The 17808-nt window shown below is 35.0% G+C and overlaps 5 protein-coding genes across 6 annotated transcripts in view; 2 read left to right on the top strand and 3 right to left on the bottom strand.

The window, feature by feature from the left end:
• Positions 1-73: 73 nt before the first annotated feature.
• Positions 74-1958, bottom strand: LOC123006201 (scoloptoxin SSD558-like). The gene is made up of 2 exons (XM_044400497.1): positions 721-1958; positions 74-674 (listed from the first exon to the last, which is right to left on the bottom strand). Exons 1-2 carry the CDS (start codon positions 1179-1181, stop codon positions 221-223), a joined length of 915 nt encoding a protein of 304 aa, XP_044256432.1. The 5' UTR covers positions 1182-1958; the 3' UTR covers positions 74-220.
• On the top strand, positions 1409-10652 carry LOC123006379. Its single transcript, XM_044400818.1, has 20 exons — positions 1409-1539; positions 1586-1628; positions 1677-1828; positions 1876-2404; positions 2491-2945; positions 2994-3373; positions 3420-3625; positions 3675-3852; positions 4018-4248; positions 4300-4620; positions 4668-5282; positions 5331-5476; positions 5524-5934; positions 6210-6281; positions 6331-6511; positions 6562-6705; positions 6753-6961; positions 7010-7353; positions 9052-9278; positions 9327-10652. The coding sequence occupies exons 1-20, from the start codon at positions 1428-1430 to the stop codon at positions 10650-10652; spliced, it is 6282 nt and encodes a 2093-aa protein (XP_044256753.1). The 5' UTR covers positions 1409-1427.
• A 741-nt stretch (positions 10653-11393) lies between these two features.
• On the bottom strand, positions 11394-12387 carry LOC123006207 (uncharacterized protein y4hQ-like). Of its 2 annotated transcripts, none has more exons than XM_044400517.1 (2): positions 12205-12387; positions 11394-12146 (listed from the first exon to the last, which is right to left on the bottom strand). In XM_044400517.1, exons 1-2 carry the CDS (start codon positions 12239-12241, stop codon positions 11602-11604), a joined length of 582 nt encoding a protein of 193 aa, XP_044256452.1. In that variant the 5' UTR covers positions 12242-12387; the 3' UTR covers positions 11394-11601. The 2 variants fall into 2 exon arrangements, with proteins under 2 accessions (XP_044256452.1, XP_044256445.1); XM_044400510.1 differs by having other exon boundaries at positions 11394-12157; positions 12205-12338.
• Positions 12388-12757: 370 nt separating this feature from the next.
• Positions 12758-14163, top strand: LOC123005213 (uncharacterized protein y4hQ-like). Its single transcript, XM_044398873.1, has 2 exons — positions 12758-13139; positions 13188-14163. Exons 1-2 carry the CDS (start codon positions 13108-13110, stop codon positions 13747-13749), a joined length of 594 nt encoding a protein of 197 aa, XP_044254808.1. The 5' UTR covers positions 12758-13107; the 3' UTR covers positions 13750-14163.
• A 930-nt stretch (positions 14164-15093) lies between these two features.
• The window catches only part of LOC123004600 (insulin-like growth factor-binding protein complex acid labile subunit), a 9182-nt gene continuing 6467 nt past the window's right edge, over positions 15094-17808 (bottom strand). Inside the window, exons 3-7 of the mRNA XM_044397924.1 lie at positions 17106-17498; positions 16827-17057; positions 16560-16781; positions 16290-16503; positions 15094-16029 (exon numbers count right to left, since the gene is read on the bottom strand). Coding sequence (XP_044253859.1) covers positions 15506-16029; positions 16290-16503; positions 16560-16781; positions 16827-17057; positions 17106-17498 — 1584 coding nt within the window. The 3' untranslated portion in view covers positions 15094-15505. The remainder of the gene's footprint in view (positions 16030-16289; positions 16504-16559; positions 16782-16826; positions 17058-17105; positions 17499-17808) is intronic.

Below are 17808 nucleotides of genomic sequence, written 5' to 3'. Positions count from 1 at the left end.
AAAAAATAAAACTAAAGCCTTATTTTATTTAATTACATTCCAAACCAATAATAATTTGAACAGAAATAAAAAATACTGGTTACTGTTTTATTCAAAATTTTAAATACAAAATACGTACAATAATTTCTCGTAATAAAAGTGTCAAAAAAAGCAAAAGTCAAAACCGAAATACTAAAAAAAAGTGTTCAAAATTTTGATGATGAATTGAATTCAAACAGTTTTACAGAAACACCAACAATAAAACAACTAAAACCAGCACTCCAAAAAGATTGTTTTTTGAAATAGAGCTCTTATTTTTTTTTTTGTCCATATTCCAGGGTTTTTCTGTTGGGACCGGTTCTAGTTCTCCACATAAAGAGGTGTACTTCGAGTTACATTTATTATATTTTGGTATGTCAGGACATTTCGTACAAGGTGGTCCTTGTGTATGTATCGGAGCCGCCCAAGTGAGAACGTCTTTTTTAAAACCCTTCGATTTAGCGTAGTTGCAGATGAGACTTGTTACCATATCTTTATACTTGTATTTGTCTTTTTTCGTATCTGATGAATATATCACAGCACATCCTACTCTGCTAGCGTCTCCCCAAACCATTGTCATAAAGTTTGCGGTTGGCTTCGCTGAAACACGAAAGCTTCCATACATATTCTCCTCCATATTAGCGACTTCCCCAAACCTATCAAATAAAAAATAGAAAGACAATAGAAAAACTTCTAATTTACCAAGCTTCTATCCCCTTTTGAGTCAGCTTAAGAGGATCGTTCGTCGAACCATGTAAACCATAAGTATTCTGCGCTGCTTTTTGGGATCTTTCCAACTTTATACAATAGGAGTGATCTCCATCATATGTGCTTCGTCCGTAACATCTTGCCAAAAATTCAAGTTCTAAGTCATAATTCATAACCAACATATCGGACACCGATTTAGCAAAGTTTCGCGTTTCGTTGCCAGAAGCGAGGTAATTTCTCCAATAATTATGTTTATCCACAATTAGTTGTCGAAAATCCGAGATTTTTTCTAATTGCAATTCCTTCCGAGTTCCTCTCGTTTTACAGTCACAACCGACAGATTTTTTATCCTGACATTTTCTGTCACAATAATCCATTTTTGTGGGGTCAAATTTTCCTTCATCATTTATGCAGAGACCAAACAGCAGGGCAAAGAATAAAATCTTTTGAAACATAATGATGACAAACAAATTTCAAACTGAAAGTGTCAAAAAAACAAATTCCTAACAACAATCATAAACAAATAAATAAAAAACTCAGATCATCTGAATTCTTTCAATTTCAAGAATAATTGTGATTAAAATGTATAGAAACCCCACTTCTGGTGCAAAACACTAAAAAAAGCAGACATCGTGAACAGTTTTGACATTTTATTTCTAATTCTATGTCAACAGAAAAATATGTCATAACGACGCTAATCAATGAACGGTACTTTAAGAAAAAGTGTTTTTAATATACTAAAAATCGGAATTTTAATAGTAGGAGTAAATGTAGTAGACTGTTTTCTTGCAAATAAGAACGAAACGTTTAATAGTAAGTTTCCCTATGAGTCATTTCTTTAAAAATACTGAAATTTCAGGAATAATTAGAGCAAATGACGGAAAACCAGTTCTCGCCAATTGGTAGCTCACACAAATGTGTCAATTTTTGATAAACTTTACCATTTTCAGCCATCCGAATAAACGCGCCGCTGAAAAAAACTACTATCTGATCAAAAATGCTCTCCTACTTGAACCAAGCTGGAGCAACATTGACCCACATTCAACCGCATTGCCCTTGTATGAAAAATATGAGTGGAAATTTGCCGCAACGAGAGACACTAGTGAGACAAAAAACTCGAAAAAATCCCAAAAAAAGTCCTTATTTCAGTCGACCCAAAAACAGGCAAGTCCACAAGCAGTGAAAGCTTCGACTTATCCAAACACCAAATGCAAAACAGCGTAAATTTGAAATTTGAGCCTTTTACATCCCCTCCTGGTCTCTACAAAATTACAGCAACCCTAACACCAAAACAAGAAAATGTGCCCAAATTTTCCCCTTTTGAGTGCTTTTTCCAAATCAAAGCTGTGCTTCCTATCGTTGTGATTCGCGGGGGCCCTGAACGTATTGTTCCCAATGATACGGAAATTGTGGTAAGTGGGGCCGACTCGATGGACCCCAATACCCCAAATGGTGCGAATACGATGAAATTTGAGTGGAGTTGCACTCAGAAAACAGGGAAAGGTGTCTGTGATTCCGACACGGTTTCCAAAGAACAGGAGTTTCGTATTTCGGAGAAAGAAGCTATTAATGGGCAAGTGTTTAATGTGAAACTTACCGTCACAACGGAGTTTAAAACGTCAGCGAATGCATGGCAAAAAATTGAGGTTGTGACGAGTGCAGCGCTGCTGAGGATTAGGTATTTTTTAAAGAGCTGAAACCTTATTATTTTTGCAAAATGCAAAGACAAAAAAATTTCAATAAAATTACCTAACAAAATTTTAGCTGCGAGAAGAACTGTCCTCCCAAAACAGACACTCCCAACGTTCAAGACGTGACATTTTTTCGCGCCAAATGCGAAACAAATTGCGAAGATATAAAAGACGACGATTACGCCTGGGAAATCACACCGCACAAACCAAAAAGATGGCTCCCATTCGATTACGATACACAGACGCATTTCGGTCGAATCGGCCCCAAATTCCTCATCAGGAAAAATGTACTCAAAGAAGGATACGAATATATGATAAAGCTACATCTTCGACCGAAAGCCAAACGTCAGGGTACCACCATGATTCTTGTCAAATTTGCCTCGTCTCCGATAGTAGACCGATGCGATACGACACCAAATATCGGTCTTAGTCTCACGACGAAATTTCGGTTTAGCTGTGTGGAAAAATCGCCCGATTCGAGCTTTTTCTACGAGTTGTTTTATAGCGATGAGAAAGTAGGATCGTCAGGTAAGGGAATTCAATAAGACAATTGTTAAAATCATCACCATTTTTCAGGAAATATAGTTATAAGCGGTTATTATCCTGACGTTTTTCATTTGCAATTTCTGTTGCCACCCTCAAAAGGCCACGAATTTTACGTAAAAGTGTCGAAAAGAGGGGGACCTGCGACCTATAAACAAATCTATCCGAATGTTGTTTCCGTTACTGATAGAAAAACCGGTCCTGAAGCCGTCGAAATCTACAAAAAATTTTACGAAGGCAGTGAAAAAACCATTTCAAAAATGGTCGGTAGCAATAATCCCAAGGAAAAATCAGAAGGAGTGGAGAGATTTCAAGCTCTAGTCGAACAAATACTTTTCGGGAAAATCGATTCAAATGATGCGAAAAATTTCATCAAAAATCTCACTTTGGAAGTCATCAGCGATGAATTAAAAGTAAGTTGCTTTATTCACTAGTGAATAAAGTCATTTTTGGTTTCAGTCAAAAGCCGGAGGTGTTGATGATTTACTGACAATAAGCGATTCCATCACCAAATTAATAAACGAACATGAGTTGACGCGTTTAAATCCAGTATTGGCCAAAATGGCAACAGCAATTTGCAAAAGATTGATAGATAAACACACAGAAGCTGTGAAGGAAAAAAATCCAGCCTTGACTTCGGAAGACAAAACGGAACTTATTCAGAAGTAAAAATTTCGTGTTTTTTTTTTTTGAAAAAGTATTAGTTTTGTTTAGCACTTTGAGTAAATGCTTGGAAGCTAACATACATGAAAATTTCGAGGCTTTGGAACCAATCACCGGTGGTAATATAACGATTAAAGAACTCCCAGCAGTGCCTCTGGAAGCTTATGTTGTTGAAAATTATCCCGATTATATCGATTATGATAAACATTACACGGAAAAAATGGAAAATGTACAATTCTAATAATGAAAAAGTGTCAAGAAATATGAAACAAAAACAATTAATATCGTTTATCAATTTTCAAAACCAAAATAAATATCAGAATTAATGTTTTTGTTTTGTATTTGGACAAAAAATCGTAAAATTCCATGTTTTTATTAAAAACTCTAATTTTAGTTTAACACAATAACAAACAACGTCATCGAAGCCACCGCAAAAGCCGCCAAGACCATAGCCATGACCATGGCGGTCGGCCAACACGTCTCCCGAAGATTCGGCGAAAGCTCCGCCACTGTGGTGGCCAAAGACGCCGGAAAATACATCCTTAGCACTCGCATCAATCTACTAAACGTGACTTTAATCCCATCTAAAGACTTCCACGACATCACCCACAACTTCGATCTCCTGGTACTGACTCAAACATTGACCAAAACCATTTTCCAAAAAAACCATCCCTAGATGTCCGTCTGGACCAAAGATCTGATGTGGTGGAACCACGACAAGACACGTCCAGTTACCAGCATTGTAAGTGTCCAATTCTGGCATGATTCTTGCAAGAAACGAATCCGACATTTTTTGAATTACGTCGAGCTTCAACTCAAAGTTACGAAGAAGTTTGAGACTAAAATGAAACCTGGGAATGTTACAATTCCGGAAAAATATCTACAGATGAAAAAAGAACACTTGAATCGGCATATAAGAGTCAGGAGGATTGGCTTTCCCAAACATTCGACTCTATATCTCGATTTTTTCAACGTGACTGAGAAAAATGCCATTGATGTGAGAAATAATTTGAACACACGAGTGCTACAATCGATTTTTTCCAGGTGGTGGTTACAGAGTTTGAGTTTCCGACAATCGATCATTTTTCTAAAAATCTGACAATAGACCGTGAAAATATGACAACGACTAGAATTATCAACAAAAACAGTTACGACATGTGGATTTACATTGGAGTTTTGCCTAATAGAAACGTCGTGAAAGAAGGTGGTCCAAAAATTTTGTATTATAATCTCACTATTGTATCATCATTTTGTATCCGTTGGGTGAAAGAAGATCGTGCTTGGAGACTCGATTGCAAGACGGGAGAAAAATCCTCTCGTGATGATGTTATCATCTGTCAGTGTACACATTTCTCTGTTATTAGTGGTTATTTTCAAAATTTGAACGCGCTTGTCCAAGAAGTGTTGCCGATTCAAGTGGTATTGGTGCTTCAATCGTGCTATGTTATTTTTATTACTGTTGCTGTGACCTATGCTATATTTTGTCTTTTCTTCTTTTTGACGTTGTTTAAGACGTACAAAGAAGTGTATTATCTGGCAGATAATCTTATGGATGATCGATATGCTTATCTCATAATTGTGAGGACAGAAAATGTCCATCATGCTGGTACTACGTCCAAAATCACGATAAGACTCAAAGGTGATAAGAGAATAAGTGAGGTTGGTATCCTTCTTCTGTTTTATCCTTCTTGATGAAAATTTTAACAGCCACATGTCCTCAATTATCCCGACCCCAAGCTTCGTCTCCTCCAAAACCAAAGCGAAGACATGTTTGTATTGACAACAAATCGTCATCTTGGAGTTATCAAAGAAATCGAGTTGTGGTTCGACTGCACCGGTTTTAACCCTTCTTGGTACCCCTTTTATTTCCATTTAATTGAGAAAAAATCTAATTTCGTAGGTCTTGTCGAGACATTGTGGTCTACGACATGCAAAAACGTGTTCAAGTCTACTTCAAAGTGAGAACGCGTTTCGCAGTAGATAAAAACGCCGTTACATATCTTTGCATCACTCCTAGGGAAGAAAAAGGCAAAGTCACCAATCGTATACGAATCTGTAATCATTTCCATACGTGGATGTTATGGGCTGGAGAGTCAAATTTTAGTTATGAAACCAGACTAACTGTGGTTTTTTCCAATATTTTGATGATTTATACGTTTGTGTTGGTGTTTCTTGGTACTCCGACGCTGACGTTGAAAGACTGTTTGGACAAATTCGAAAAGTTTATTTTCGATTTTGATATGTTGCTTCTGGCAATGCAGTGCGCGATTTTGTCGTTTATGGTTCATGTACCTATTGCTTGGACGTTTAGGTAATCCAAAAACAGTCGCTTTTACAAAAAAAGTCACACAAAAATAGGACAAAAATTTAAAAAAACATGTTTAATAATTCCCAAAATAGTGAATTCGCTAATATACAGAGTGCGCCAAATTTTAGGATTAATCCAAAAATATTTTATATTGTTTTGAATAACAATGTTATTTTTCTTAAAAGATTTGAAAATTTATTTTTGCAAGACCCAAAATTTGACTCACCCTGAACATAACTGTGTGATCAACCATAATTTACGTTAAATTTAATTTTCAGATTTTCGCAAATCGAATTTAAAATTTTCGACACGGTGTATTACAAGTCGCACAAATACTCAGTCTATTGCAAGTAAGTATAATGTGGTGGTTTAATTCGTATACAGAGTGATTCTTTCCAGAGCTTTGCTATGTATTTTAATTACGATAACAACTTCATTTTTGATTATTTATGGATTTTGGGTCCCCTATAATTTTAGTTTGATTTGGTTGGCGACTAGTTTAGTAGCTTGCATTTTCTGCGTAGTCGTGATCGAAAATATTTTTATTATAATCCAGACGTCCATTTGTAAATTTAAACTGGTACCACCAAGAATGGGGAAAATAACCAAGTATTTATCAATTTTTTTCAGAGAGTTTCATTCGATAAAAGATTTAATGCAATTCTTCAAAATATTGAAAAACAGAGATTGTATTTGTATAAAAAATTCGACGAGTCGCTTTTTCGACCCATGATGCAGCATTTGTACACACCATTAAAAGCCGCACAATTAATTGTAAAGTTTTGTTTACAAGTGTACGAAAAAATAATATTTGATTTCAGAGACGACGTATAGTCGTCGAACTTCGTAGAAGCATTTACGACGACTTGCAAGACCTTTTTATGTACTCCCTGTATAACATTATTTTGTACATGTTTGTTCTAGTCTATCAAGGCACTCTAACAACAGTTAGTAAAAGCGAAGTCGAAAGTATGGTCCAGGGTGAACACACTCGAAGTTTGCAATTTTCAGAAATCAGCACAATTTCCGAGTATGTGTACATAATTCAGTTCAAAGTTTACAAAAAAAAAAATTACAGAGTTTATCAATACATAAATACCACTTTGATTCAAATACTCCATCCTACGAATTGGTACACAAACTTCACAATCCCACCATCTGGAATGATGATAGATAATGCAAATAAAGTGATTGGAGTTCCAAGAATTCGTCAGCATCGTATTATGGCGAATGCTTGTGAAGTCCCCGCCCAAATGGACTTCCTCAAAATGCATTGTCATCCGGAATTTTCGTTTCAAGATGCGGAAACGGGAGATTTCCTGCCTAAATGGGCAACGGCCTCCAGGGGGGCGGAGTATGACAGGTTGAAATCCATTTGGAAGTATGCGACGGAGACTGAAACGGAAACGTGGGGAACTATAGGTAAAAAAGTTATATACAAGGTGATTCTTTTAGGGCCTATATTAGAAACTTTTTAACTTCTAATGCAGATAGAAATTTGAAATTTTGTGCACAACTCAAATCGACCAGTCTAAGTTCAATTAAATTATTTTCAAAATGGCAGAACTTCCGGAACTACGAGAAATTGACGCCAACTTTGAATTTTTAAATGGTAACCACTTATTTTTATTGCATTTTTGAATTCTCCTCTCCAAACTGAGTAATATGTAAAGTCTGTTTTTTTTTTTAATGGAAATGCCAAACAGTCCTAACGTTGGCATCACTAGTAAATTCATTCATGGTAATTTTAATAAAGGAAGTTGGCAGTTCCGGTTTTTTGAATTAATTTGAAAACAATGTCATTAAACGTGAACACAAAAAATCGTCTAAGACAATTTAGAGACGAAACACCAAAAAAGAAACAAATTCGGAAACCAACAGTTTTTTCGAAATTTGGAAACGAATAGTTCGCAAGCAAGAAGTTAGAAAAAGGGCCCGTTAAAATGTAGACGCAATTTGTAATGCAGGTTTGCTAAATATTCTTAATTTTTAGCAAGAAATCGACAAGAGTACAAAATAAACATGAATGAGAAAAGAACCTCGGAAAGAACGCAATTAAATTAGTGCCTTGTGCATCGTTTTTTGAGGAATGAGTTGAAAAAGTCACAATTTTGAAACTAAAGCTGAAGAAGAATTTATAGCATCAACTTTGAGCTCATTTCAATCAATTACACAAAATTTATTGCCAGTCATTATAATACCTACTTGTATCTTTTGCTAAATAACTTTTTTCGGTTATATACATTCTTTTTCTTTCAAGTTTTTGTAGCAAGAATCTCATTTTTGTCCACAACATTATACTTACTTGCGGTGTGTTTCTGTCAAAATTATTAGCACTGAATTACGTCTTTAGACCTTAGGTAATGATGTCTGTCCTCAGGTATTCAATTATAGCGCTTTCAAAGAGCAAACAGGCACACAAGATTCATAAAAAGTCAAAATTTTGTCAACATCTCAATTGGAACACATAACCATAATTTTTTAACAAAATTTCTAGGGACAAAAACAAAGAACAAACAAAATTTGTGGCTATGAAGACAAGCTGCTACCAATTTTTTCACCAAAATTTTGACTTGGTAATTTCCATTAAAAAAAAAACAGACTTTACTTAGTTGTTAGTACTTATCTGTCATAGTTATGTCAATTTTTTGCTCAAAATTCACATTTGCAGAGGTTCTTTAAAAACATCACAACTCTTGAACCGTTTGCGATAAGTGAATAATTTTTCTTGCATTCGATAACCAAAGGTTCCAAGAGTTTCCTAAAATTGTCAACTGTCAAATTGCAAAGCTTTTATGATTATTTGGCGCGTAGTTCCGGAAGTTCAGCCATTTTAAAAATAATTTAGTTAAACTCAGACTGGTAGATTTGGGTTGTGTACAAAATTTCAAATTCCTATCTGCATTAGAAGTTAAAAAGTTTCTAATGTAGGCCCTAAAAGAATCACCTTGTACGTATATATTAAAGAATAATTTAGCAATTCATAGGATAAGTATTTTTTTTAAAGCTGGGTAAAGAAAGCATTAGGGTTGTTTTCAAATATAAGGTGGTAAATAAATAAAATTTCATTTATTTATGAATATAAAAGCTTCATTTAAACTTGTTTCCAAATTTTGCAAGGCTGGATAGGGACGTACAGTGGCGGCGGGTACCTGGCATTCCTCGGCCGCACGCTTTTCAACTCTTATGCCAATTTACAAAAAATGTTCGACATGAAATGGCTCGACTACCAGACCCGGAGCGTCTTTATCGAATTTTTGACATACAACGCAAACTACAACGTTTTCGTCGCTGTTAATTTGCTGTTTGAGCAAAGCGCTACAGGATACACTTCGACAATCCTCCAAGTACGAATAAATATTGTCAAAACTGTGTCAAAAACTCCCCATTTCTAGATCAACGTCGTCCGAATGTTATTCGTCCAGAACGAAGTCGAAATCAAAACAATGGTCTACTTCATTCTATTCCTATTCTGGGTCAGCATGCTCAATATCAAACTGCTCCTGGGAATAACAAAAAATATCACAACTTTCTACAAAAAATTCTGGTTAATGGTGGACTTGGTGATAAATTTCATGAGTCTGTTGAGCATCTCGATGTTTATCCTTCGGATCAAGATGGTTGAGCGTTATCTCAAGTCTTTGGAAGCGGTGAAACACAACGACTTTATCAGCTATTTCAATATGATGTATTTGGAGGAGTTTCTAACTTATTTTGTCGGTGTTTTGGTGTGTTTCGCTACCGCAAGGCTCTGGAAGTTCCTCCGATTCGGTCAGTTTTTCCGAATAATGGAACGCACCCTAGCAATGGCCGCTGTGCCTCTTGGAGCGGTGACGTTCTCCTTCGGAGTGATAATCACAGCTTTTGCTTTCGTCGGAATTATTATTTTCAACAACGAATTCGTCGAATTGGCATTTTTCGTTAAAATTGTAGCCACTCTCATCCAACTCTCGTTGAAACCTGACCAATTCGACCTGACCCAATTCATAACTTTCCAATTGGCTTATGCCTATTTCTCTCTGTATCTGATAATAATGCAAGTAATCCTTTTGGTGTATATCACTGTTATCATAATGGCATACGTGAAGGCCCGTTTGGAGTTATCCTGTGGTCCTGACAGGTACACCGTCAAAGACTACGTCCAGGAACAATCCGAGTATATCCCGATTTTCCTCAAAAGTCTCGTGGCTCGTCTGAGGGCCGGGGCCACCGACGGCCCCCCTGTGACCCCCAAAGCCGACGAATTTCGCTACGCAAATTGTGTCGGAGTGCCGAAGAGTCGGCTCAAATCGATGAAGTTTATCGTTTCCTGCATTTTTCGAAATATGAGGGAGAAGGAAGAGGATCAGAGGTTTTTGACCGAATATGAAGCTGCATTGATGTTAGGAGTGTGCAATACTTTTGTTCTCAAAACTAACGAAAACGACGAACAAGAGCTCTTCTTCAAGGGCCATTTCGAGGGACAGAAAATACAGTTGGTGGATGAGAAAAGGATTGACAAAATTGCCGATTTTGTGGATATAATGTTTGAAGATAGACCTGAGTTTCGGTTTATAGCGCCGTCTGGTTCGGAGAAAATGCTTATCGATTGTTGCAAGTTAGCCAAAAGACATAATGTGACTTTGAGGAAGTGTAATTTGCTTCTAAAGTTGGTCGAGTTTAAGATGGAAAATGTTGATAACCTTTTGACGGAATTTGTAAAAGACATTGAAAGTATTTGATTTATAATTTTTTAATTCAATTACATATTTATTAAATAAAAATAGTTTTCACTATTAAATCTGTGTTTTATTTTCCTGTAGTTGAAAGATTTAGATATACATATACAGAGAGTTTAAAAAAACTTTGCACAAGAATGCTTCCTTAAACATTTTAATTCAACGATGAGCGAAATATGAGAATACTCACGAATTCAATACTCTATTTTTTTACTAATGTTTTGCCTTCATTTTTCACTTTCACAAAAACCTTTCACAAGTCGTTAATTTGGTTTTGTTTGTTATTCTTTGTTGCATAATAAAAATGCTTAAGTATTTTTTTTCAAGTAAAACTGTGGATATTACATATTCAATATGATTAGAAAAGCATTCAAAATTTTAAGAAACACAAAAGGTTTTTAAATAAAATAATTTCGTATGGGAGAATTCATCGATCGTTATAGCCTTTTTAACAGCCCTAAATACGTTAACAACCATAATTTTTGGTAGTGCAATAAGTTTAAAACTGTCTCAATTGACTGGAAAAATGTAAAACAAATTCTCAGTAAAAAATAACTTCAATGCTTTAGATATATGAGTCAAAACAATACAAGAGGCAAAATAAATTAAAGAAATACCTACCAAAACATTTATTAAACTGAAAGTTACAAAATATTCTAAATTTCAGAAAACTAAATTAAGAACAACAATCTTTCATTGATGAAACCATATGGAATGTTAATATTCTCCTTATTAACCCTTATTTTGTCAATTTTTAGCAAAGCAAAAGAGAAAAAATGTCTCAATTGAAATATAAATACGTAGAACTCCTGCTCATTAAAAAATCGTCTGGTTTAGATTTATTAAAAGTAATACAAAAGTGAAATTGGCGTAATATCAACTTGAAGTAAAAAATTTGGCTCTTTTTAGTTAGTATAGAAAACTAAATCTTTCATTTTCGAAGTTCTTACAACTAGAATTCAGTCACCTCAAATCTTTCTGGATCAAAGTTAGGATAATACTGATCCAAACAACAGATGACCTTTTTCTCACATTCCGAAGGTGAAGGATTGGCTAAAACCTTCAGCAACTCGGCATACCCCGAAACGCCCCCACAGTCCTCTGGAGGACAAGCACGTCGCCCTCCCACGCATTTAGGATAACAAACAGTGTCTTTAAATGGTAATATTTTCTCCAAAACCACAAGATGCTCCCAATTATCGCCAAAATCATAAATGTATTTGACTTTATCGTTTGGAGTCTTTAAAAATTGTGATAATTTCACTTTGTCTTCTTTAACAACTTTATCAAAATCGAAACCAAAAACGTCCTCGTAATCAACATCCACAATGTGGATATTTTCATCAGTTTCAAACTCATGAAGATGAGACTGTTTCCAACCCATGAAACGTTGGATGTGTTCTTGGAGCTGCTCAAAAGTGTCGGAACTGCAAACGTGAATACGGCGCCAGACCGGGGGGAGGATTCCCATCAGAGTTATTTTTAATTGTAGAATTGCTTTAGGAGTCCTGCGCATTTATTTCTCACAAAAACAACCTCAAAAATGAACACTTACCCCACGCCTTGTTCGGTGCTGCTAGTGCGCATTTCATACACAAATATAAAAATTCGGATTTCAGGCATTCACTAATTGGCTTTTGAGCTAAATTTAACGAAAAACCACAACCAATAACCGATTTTACAACAAAAATATAAGATAAAAAAATACTAAAATAACAATGGTGTGAAGATTGTTGCACATTTGAACCGTCCAGGAACTTTCGTGGTACCAACTAAATTTTTAATATCGTTGAAGTAAACAAATTAAAATTTTATTTTATTATTTTTCAATTACAAAAATGAAATGAATATTTTAAATACTAAACACAAAAATTTAATTACTTTATTAATAATTTGATTTTCATTTGATTTACATTTTACCATTCTGCTGTAGTCAGTAGCGGTTCGTATGTAGTTTGACCATATGGGGTGCATAATTAATTAATTAATTTTTTTTAAGTTTTGTATTTAATAATATTATTTGTTATTTTAACATTTTTTTTATTTTGAACACTTTAAACTAGAAAGAAGTTTGGCCAACTTTCGCCTTGAAGCGACTCTAAATTGTTTATCTGCTGAGAACAATTCAGAACACTGAGGAGGCTTGAATCTTAAATAAGATGCTTATTGAGACAAAAATATTATTACACATTATTGTTTTAAATATTATTTTTATTTTTTAAGATCGTAAGAAATTGAATGTAATTCAACAATGAAACAAAGTAATGTTGGTACCTCAAAAGCCCCCAGACTCTCGACGGTTCAAATGCAACAATCTTCAGATCAGTGTTTTTTGCATTGCGTTTTTGTCCTGAAAACAGTATTTACTTGTAGTTTTTCGTTAAATTTAGTGCAAAGACCTAAGCAAGGAGTGCTTTAATTGCGTATTTTTGTGTTTGTGTTTGAAATAAGCTCCGAAATGGCCACAAGCAGCACCGATCAAGGCGAGGGGTAAGTGCCCCTTTTCTAAGTTTGTTTTTGTCAGAAATAAATACACAGGACTCCCAAAGCCATTCTACAATTAAAAATAACTCTTATGGGAATCCGCCCCCCAATCTGGCGCCGTATTCAAGTTTGCAATTCCGACACTTTTGAACAGCTCCATGAATACATCCAACTCTTCATGGGGTGGAGAGAGTGCCATCTTCATGAGTTTGAGACTGTTGAAAATATTCGCATTGTGGATGTTAATTATGAGAATTTCTTGGATTTCGAATCTGAACAAGTTATTAAAGAGGATAAAGTGAAATTATCACAATTTTTGAAGACTCCTAACGATAGAGTCAAATACAGTTATGATTTTGGCGATAATTGGGAGCATCTTGTGGTTTTGGAGAAAATATTGCCATTTAAGACCACTGTTTCTTATCCTAAATGCGTGGGAGGGCGACGTGCTTGTCCTCCAGAGGACTGTGGGGGCGTTTCGGGGTATGCCCAGTTGCTGAAGGTTTTAGCCAATCCTTCACATCGGGATTATCAGGAAAGGATCACCAATTGGTTGGATCAGTTTTATCCGAACTTTGATCCAGAGAGATTTAAGGTGACTGAATTCTTGTTGTAAGGACTTGACAATGAAAGGTTTAGTTTTCTACGAATCAAAGTTTTGTTACTTCTAGTTTAAGAAATTAGTTTTTTATTATTTTTTTTGTGTTACTCAATTTTTTAACATATTCACTTTTATATCTTTTTAATATTTTCGTTTTTGTGTTGCCAAAAATTGACAAAATTTAATGTACTTTTAGTTTTCTGAGGCTTAGGGCTAGTTTCACCAACATTTGTTAAATTTAATCATCGAAGAAATAGATAGCAACCATTGTTGTTATCGTAGTAATTTTTAATTAAATGTAACTCACGTTGGTGAAACTGGTTTTTTGAATAGTTTGTTGATTTTGGTTTAAGAAATGTTTTTGATATTACTTATTTTTTTATTTTATTTTGACTCTTGTATTAGGTACTTCTGTTTAATAAATTTAAAGCAAGCAAGTTGATAAATTTTTTCACATTTCTCTGTCAATTGAGGCATTTTTGAAATTTTTTTGCTCCGCCACAAATTAAGAATATTAAGATTATCAACATAATAATATTTTCCATTAAAATGGACTGCAGTTCTGAAAGTGACATTGAATAATCTTGACTACTTATTCAGCATTACCAACTTAATTTTAGAGTCATTATCCAACTTAATATTTTGAATGTTTTTCTAATCATATTAAATACTATTCGTAGTTTTAATTGAAAAAATTTACCAAAAAAATTAACAAACAAAACCAAACACCATGTGAAAGGTTTTTTTTTAAAGTGAATAGTGAAGACAAAACATTCGTAAATCAAGAAAATGTAGCATTGAGTTGTCAGTTTTATTCTTACTTTTTCATTCCTTGAATTAACATGTTCTAAGGAAACATTCTTATGAGAAAGTCTTAATTGAGACTGTAGTGTATTTCTTTCAATCACAGAAAAATAAAAACAGATTTATTAGTGAAAACTATTTTTAAATCAAGAAATACGCTAGCTTCTTGTACAAATTCAACGTTCAGCATCATAAAGTTGACCAACTTTAGAAGCAAATTACACTTTCTATGAGAATCAGAGAATGTTTTTGGTGTTACTTCAGTTTATTTTGAATTTTGATTTTTTATTTTGAAATTTTGGTGGCATTGAATAATCTTAACTACATATTATTCACTATGTATTACCAACTTAATTTCAGACTACTTTGATTTATATTTTTGTTCAAATGAACAGAAGTTTTTTGCTGTCAAAATCTCTTGCACAATAACGTAAAGAACTAAAAAGGTGATACTGTCAATTTAGTGACAAAATGGTTTTCAAAATTTACTGGAGCTATACTGTATATTTGCGTGGTTAGGATATTAGATTTTTTTTTAAGAAATAAAACACGCGGTGTTTCATAAAATAATATATATTTTTAATAATATAAATACACACAAATTACCTATGACAGTATTTCGTCATTTATCTAAAAGGTAGAAAAGTTAGTAATGAAAATATTTACATCACTAGAGACTACTGGATGAGTTCAGAATTGAATCCTAAAAATAATAATGAGAAAAAGAGTCTCAAACTACTAGAAAAATACATATTTCGATAAATCCATGGCACTCGTTATTGTCATACTGCTCTAAATAATAAATTGTACTCACAACTAAAGTCAATACTTGATCTCCCCCCATTCCTACCCCTTTTGTTTTCAACATCATCATAAATTTCTGATTTTTTTTCTACAAATGACTAGCAATAAGTTACTTGCATCAGAATCTACACTACAGTAAAAAACAAAGGTACTATCTCCCTCCTCACGGCTTCCTCTCCCCGTCATTGGGCGGCCTCTCCGTCGACTTATTCGACTGCTGGTGGAGCAAAATCTGATTCTGATTGGCCAGCTCCTCCACTCGACTCCTCAACTCCTCGATTTCCGACGCCAACTTCGTCAGCTGCTTCTCCTGCTTCACGGGGTCGATTTTCGGCTCCTCCATTCGGTACTGGTCGTTCTGGTGCAAGTCCACCTCCTGCGTCTTGGTGGCCGTGTCCTCGAGGTTGTTTTTGTGGGGGATGGAGAGCTGGATGGCCTCGTAAGCTGAAGTTTTGAACATGGGTTTGAGCTGGTTGTTAGGTTCGCTATCTTGCGAGGGTTGGCTGGCGATGACCGCGGGGAGGGAAGGGGTGGTTTCGGGGATGTAGCCCAGGAAGGCGTTGGGCTTGCTGGTGACGGGCTGCTCGCTCATGGGAGGGCAATGGGACACGCCGTAGATTCGAGTATGGTTGATTTCCATCGAGGACATGATTTCCGGGAGGGCGGCGTCGCACAAAATGGGGTTGTCTATAAAAACAATTTAAAATGTCATAAACCACGTAATAACACTATAGAAAGCCATATAATGCCCCAGATTTAGATAGTTTTTAAATGCCTTCTTTTACTTTGTAATGCCCTATATCGATAACTAATGACAAAATTCTTAAAAATGCCCTATAAGAAAATTAATAGTTGCTCTAGAGCGCCGAATAACTAAACAAACGTCTATAAGAGATTTAAAATCTTGGGTTTTTAGAAAAGTTTTTTTGTCTAGTTTAGTAGTTTACCTTGTAAATATATTTTGAGGGTATCCCAAGTGCCTTCATGCACCCCATGACCGATTTTGCATCTAGTTTTGCTCACTAAATCCCTTCCAAGGGCAACAATTTGATTATTTGATAGATCAGCGTGACACAAAACTGGAAGTCCATGGAAATCTCTTTCTAAAATTGTTAGATAATTATGACTGGCCCTTAACTCTTCCAAACGGGGAAGAAAAGTCTATAAAAAAAATACAGAATCACTCTTTTGATCAAATTTTCCATTTTTTCACTCACCTTGCTCGTTTCTTCCAGCGTTGTTAGATAATTATGAGACACATCCAGCAACCTCAACTGATCTAAACCTATCAGATCATCTGGGGATATTCTTCGCAATTTATTAAAACTCAAATTTAGTCGCAAAAGCTCAGGCAAGCCCGACAAAGCGCCATCAAGTGACTCGATTTCATTATGATCCAGTTTAAGCTCAGTCAATTTTATATTCCATTCGACCAAATTCTACAAGATTTAAAAAATAATGGATTTCAAACACAAAAAACTTACAGTTGCCGGTCCGATCAAAGTTTTGATTCTATTGTACGACAAATCGATGCTTTTCAATTCTTGAAGGCCCACAATTTCTTGAAACGAAAACTCGCTGAGATGATTGAACGTCATATTCAAAAAATTCAAGTTTTTTAAATTCAAAAGCGAGTTATTTAGTGACGTGATCTCATTGTGGCCTAAAATAAGAGATTCGAGTATTTCGTTTTCGGTAAAATCTTCTTTGGTCAACTAGAAATCATGTAATTATTTTTCGGTGTAAAATTAATTCCAACTTACTGTTTTAATATTGTTGTGTTCTAAAACAACTCGGACCAGTTTCCGTGCTTTCCCCAATGTTCCGTCAAGACTTTGTATGTGGTTGTATTGGAAAAAGAGAGATTCGAGATATGTTAGTGATTTTAACTGTTGAGGAAGTTTCTCGATTTTATTGTTGGAAAAGTGGATCATTTTTAGTTTCTTAGCATCGAGGGGTAACTCCCCTTCTAGATCTGTCAGTTCATTAGAATTGGCGAATAACCAAATGAGGTCGGAGAGATTAGTTAGGGTCTTGTTAAGGGTTTTGAGGTTGTTGCGCCCGATGTGTAGCCTTTGGACCTCTTTAGGAAACGAGTCTTGATCCATTTGGGATATGGAGTTTCCGGCGAGGACCAAACACTGCACTGGGAGATCCTATAAAAAAAAGATTTGGTACTTTTGCCAAAAAAGGAGAAGAAAGGAAAGCAAGAGATTGAGGCTATGTCACCCAAAGAAGAAGAAGAAGAATGGAAATATCTCCACAAATAAAGAAAGAAAAAAAAAAGGGGCAAACAATACTATACATACCAGGTGAATAAAAAGTATGGAACCAAACGTTTTTTGCCTAAACTAATTATTTTTTGAAAAAACTAATTGATGTGTGATAAAGTACTATAAAAATGTGATGATTTAACAAGAATAAAATTTTTCGAAATTTCCTTTTGTTTTTGAGTTCTACAAAAAA

This window comes from Tribolium madens, unplaced genomic scaffold (assembly GCF_015345945.1).
Source record: "Tribolium madens isolate multiple individuals breed KSU strain unplaced genomic scaffold, Tmad_KSU_1.1 Scaffold_11;HRSCAF=98;Tcas5.2_LG3b, whole genome shotgun sequence".
In the NCBI taxonomy this organism is placed as follows: Eukaryota; Metazoa; Arthropoda; class Insecta; order Coleoptera; family Tenebrionidae; genus Tribolium; species Tribolium madens.
The sequence above is the reverse complement of the archived record's forward strand: the minus strand, read 5'-3'. Positions and strand labels throughout refer to the sequence as shown.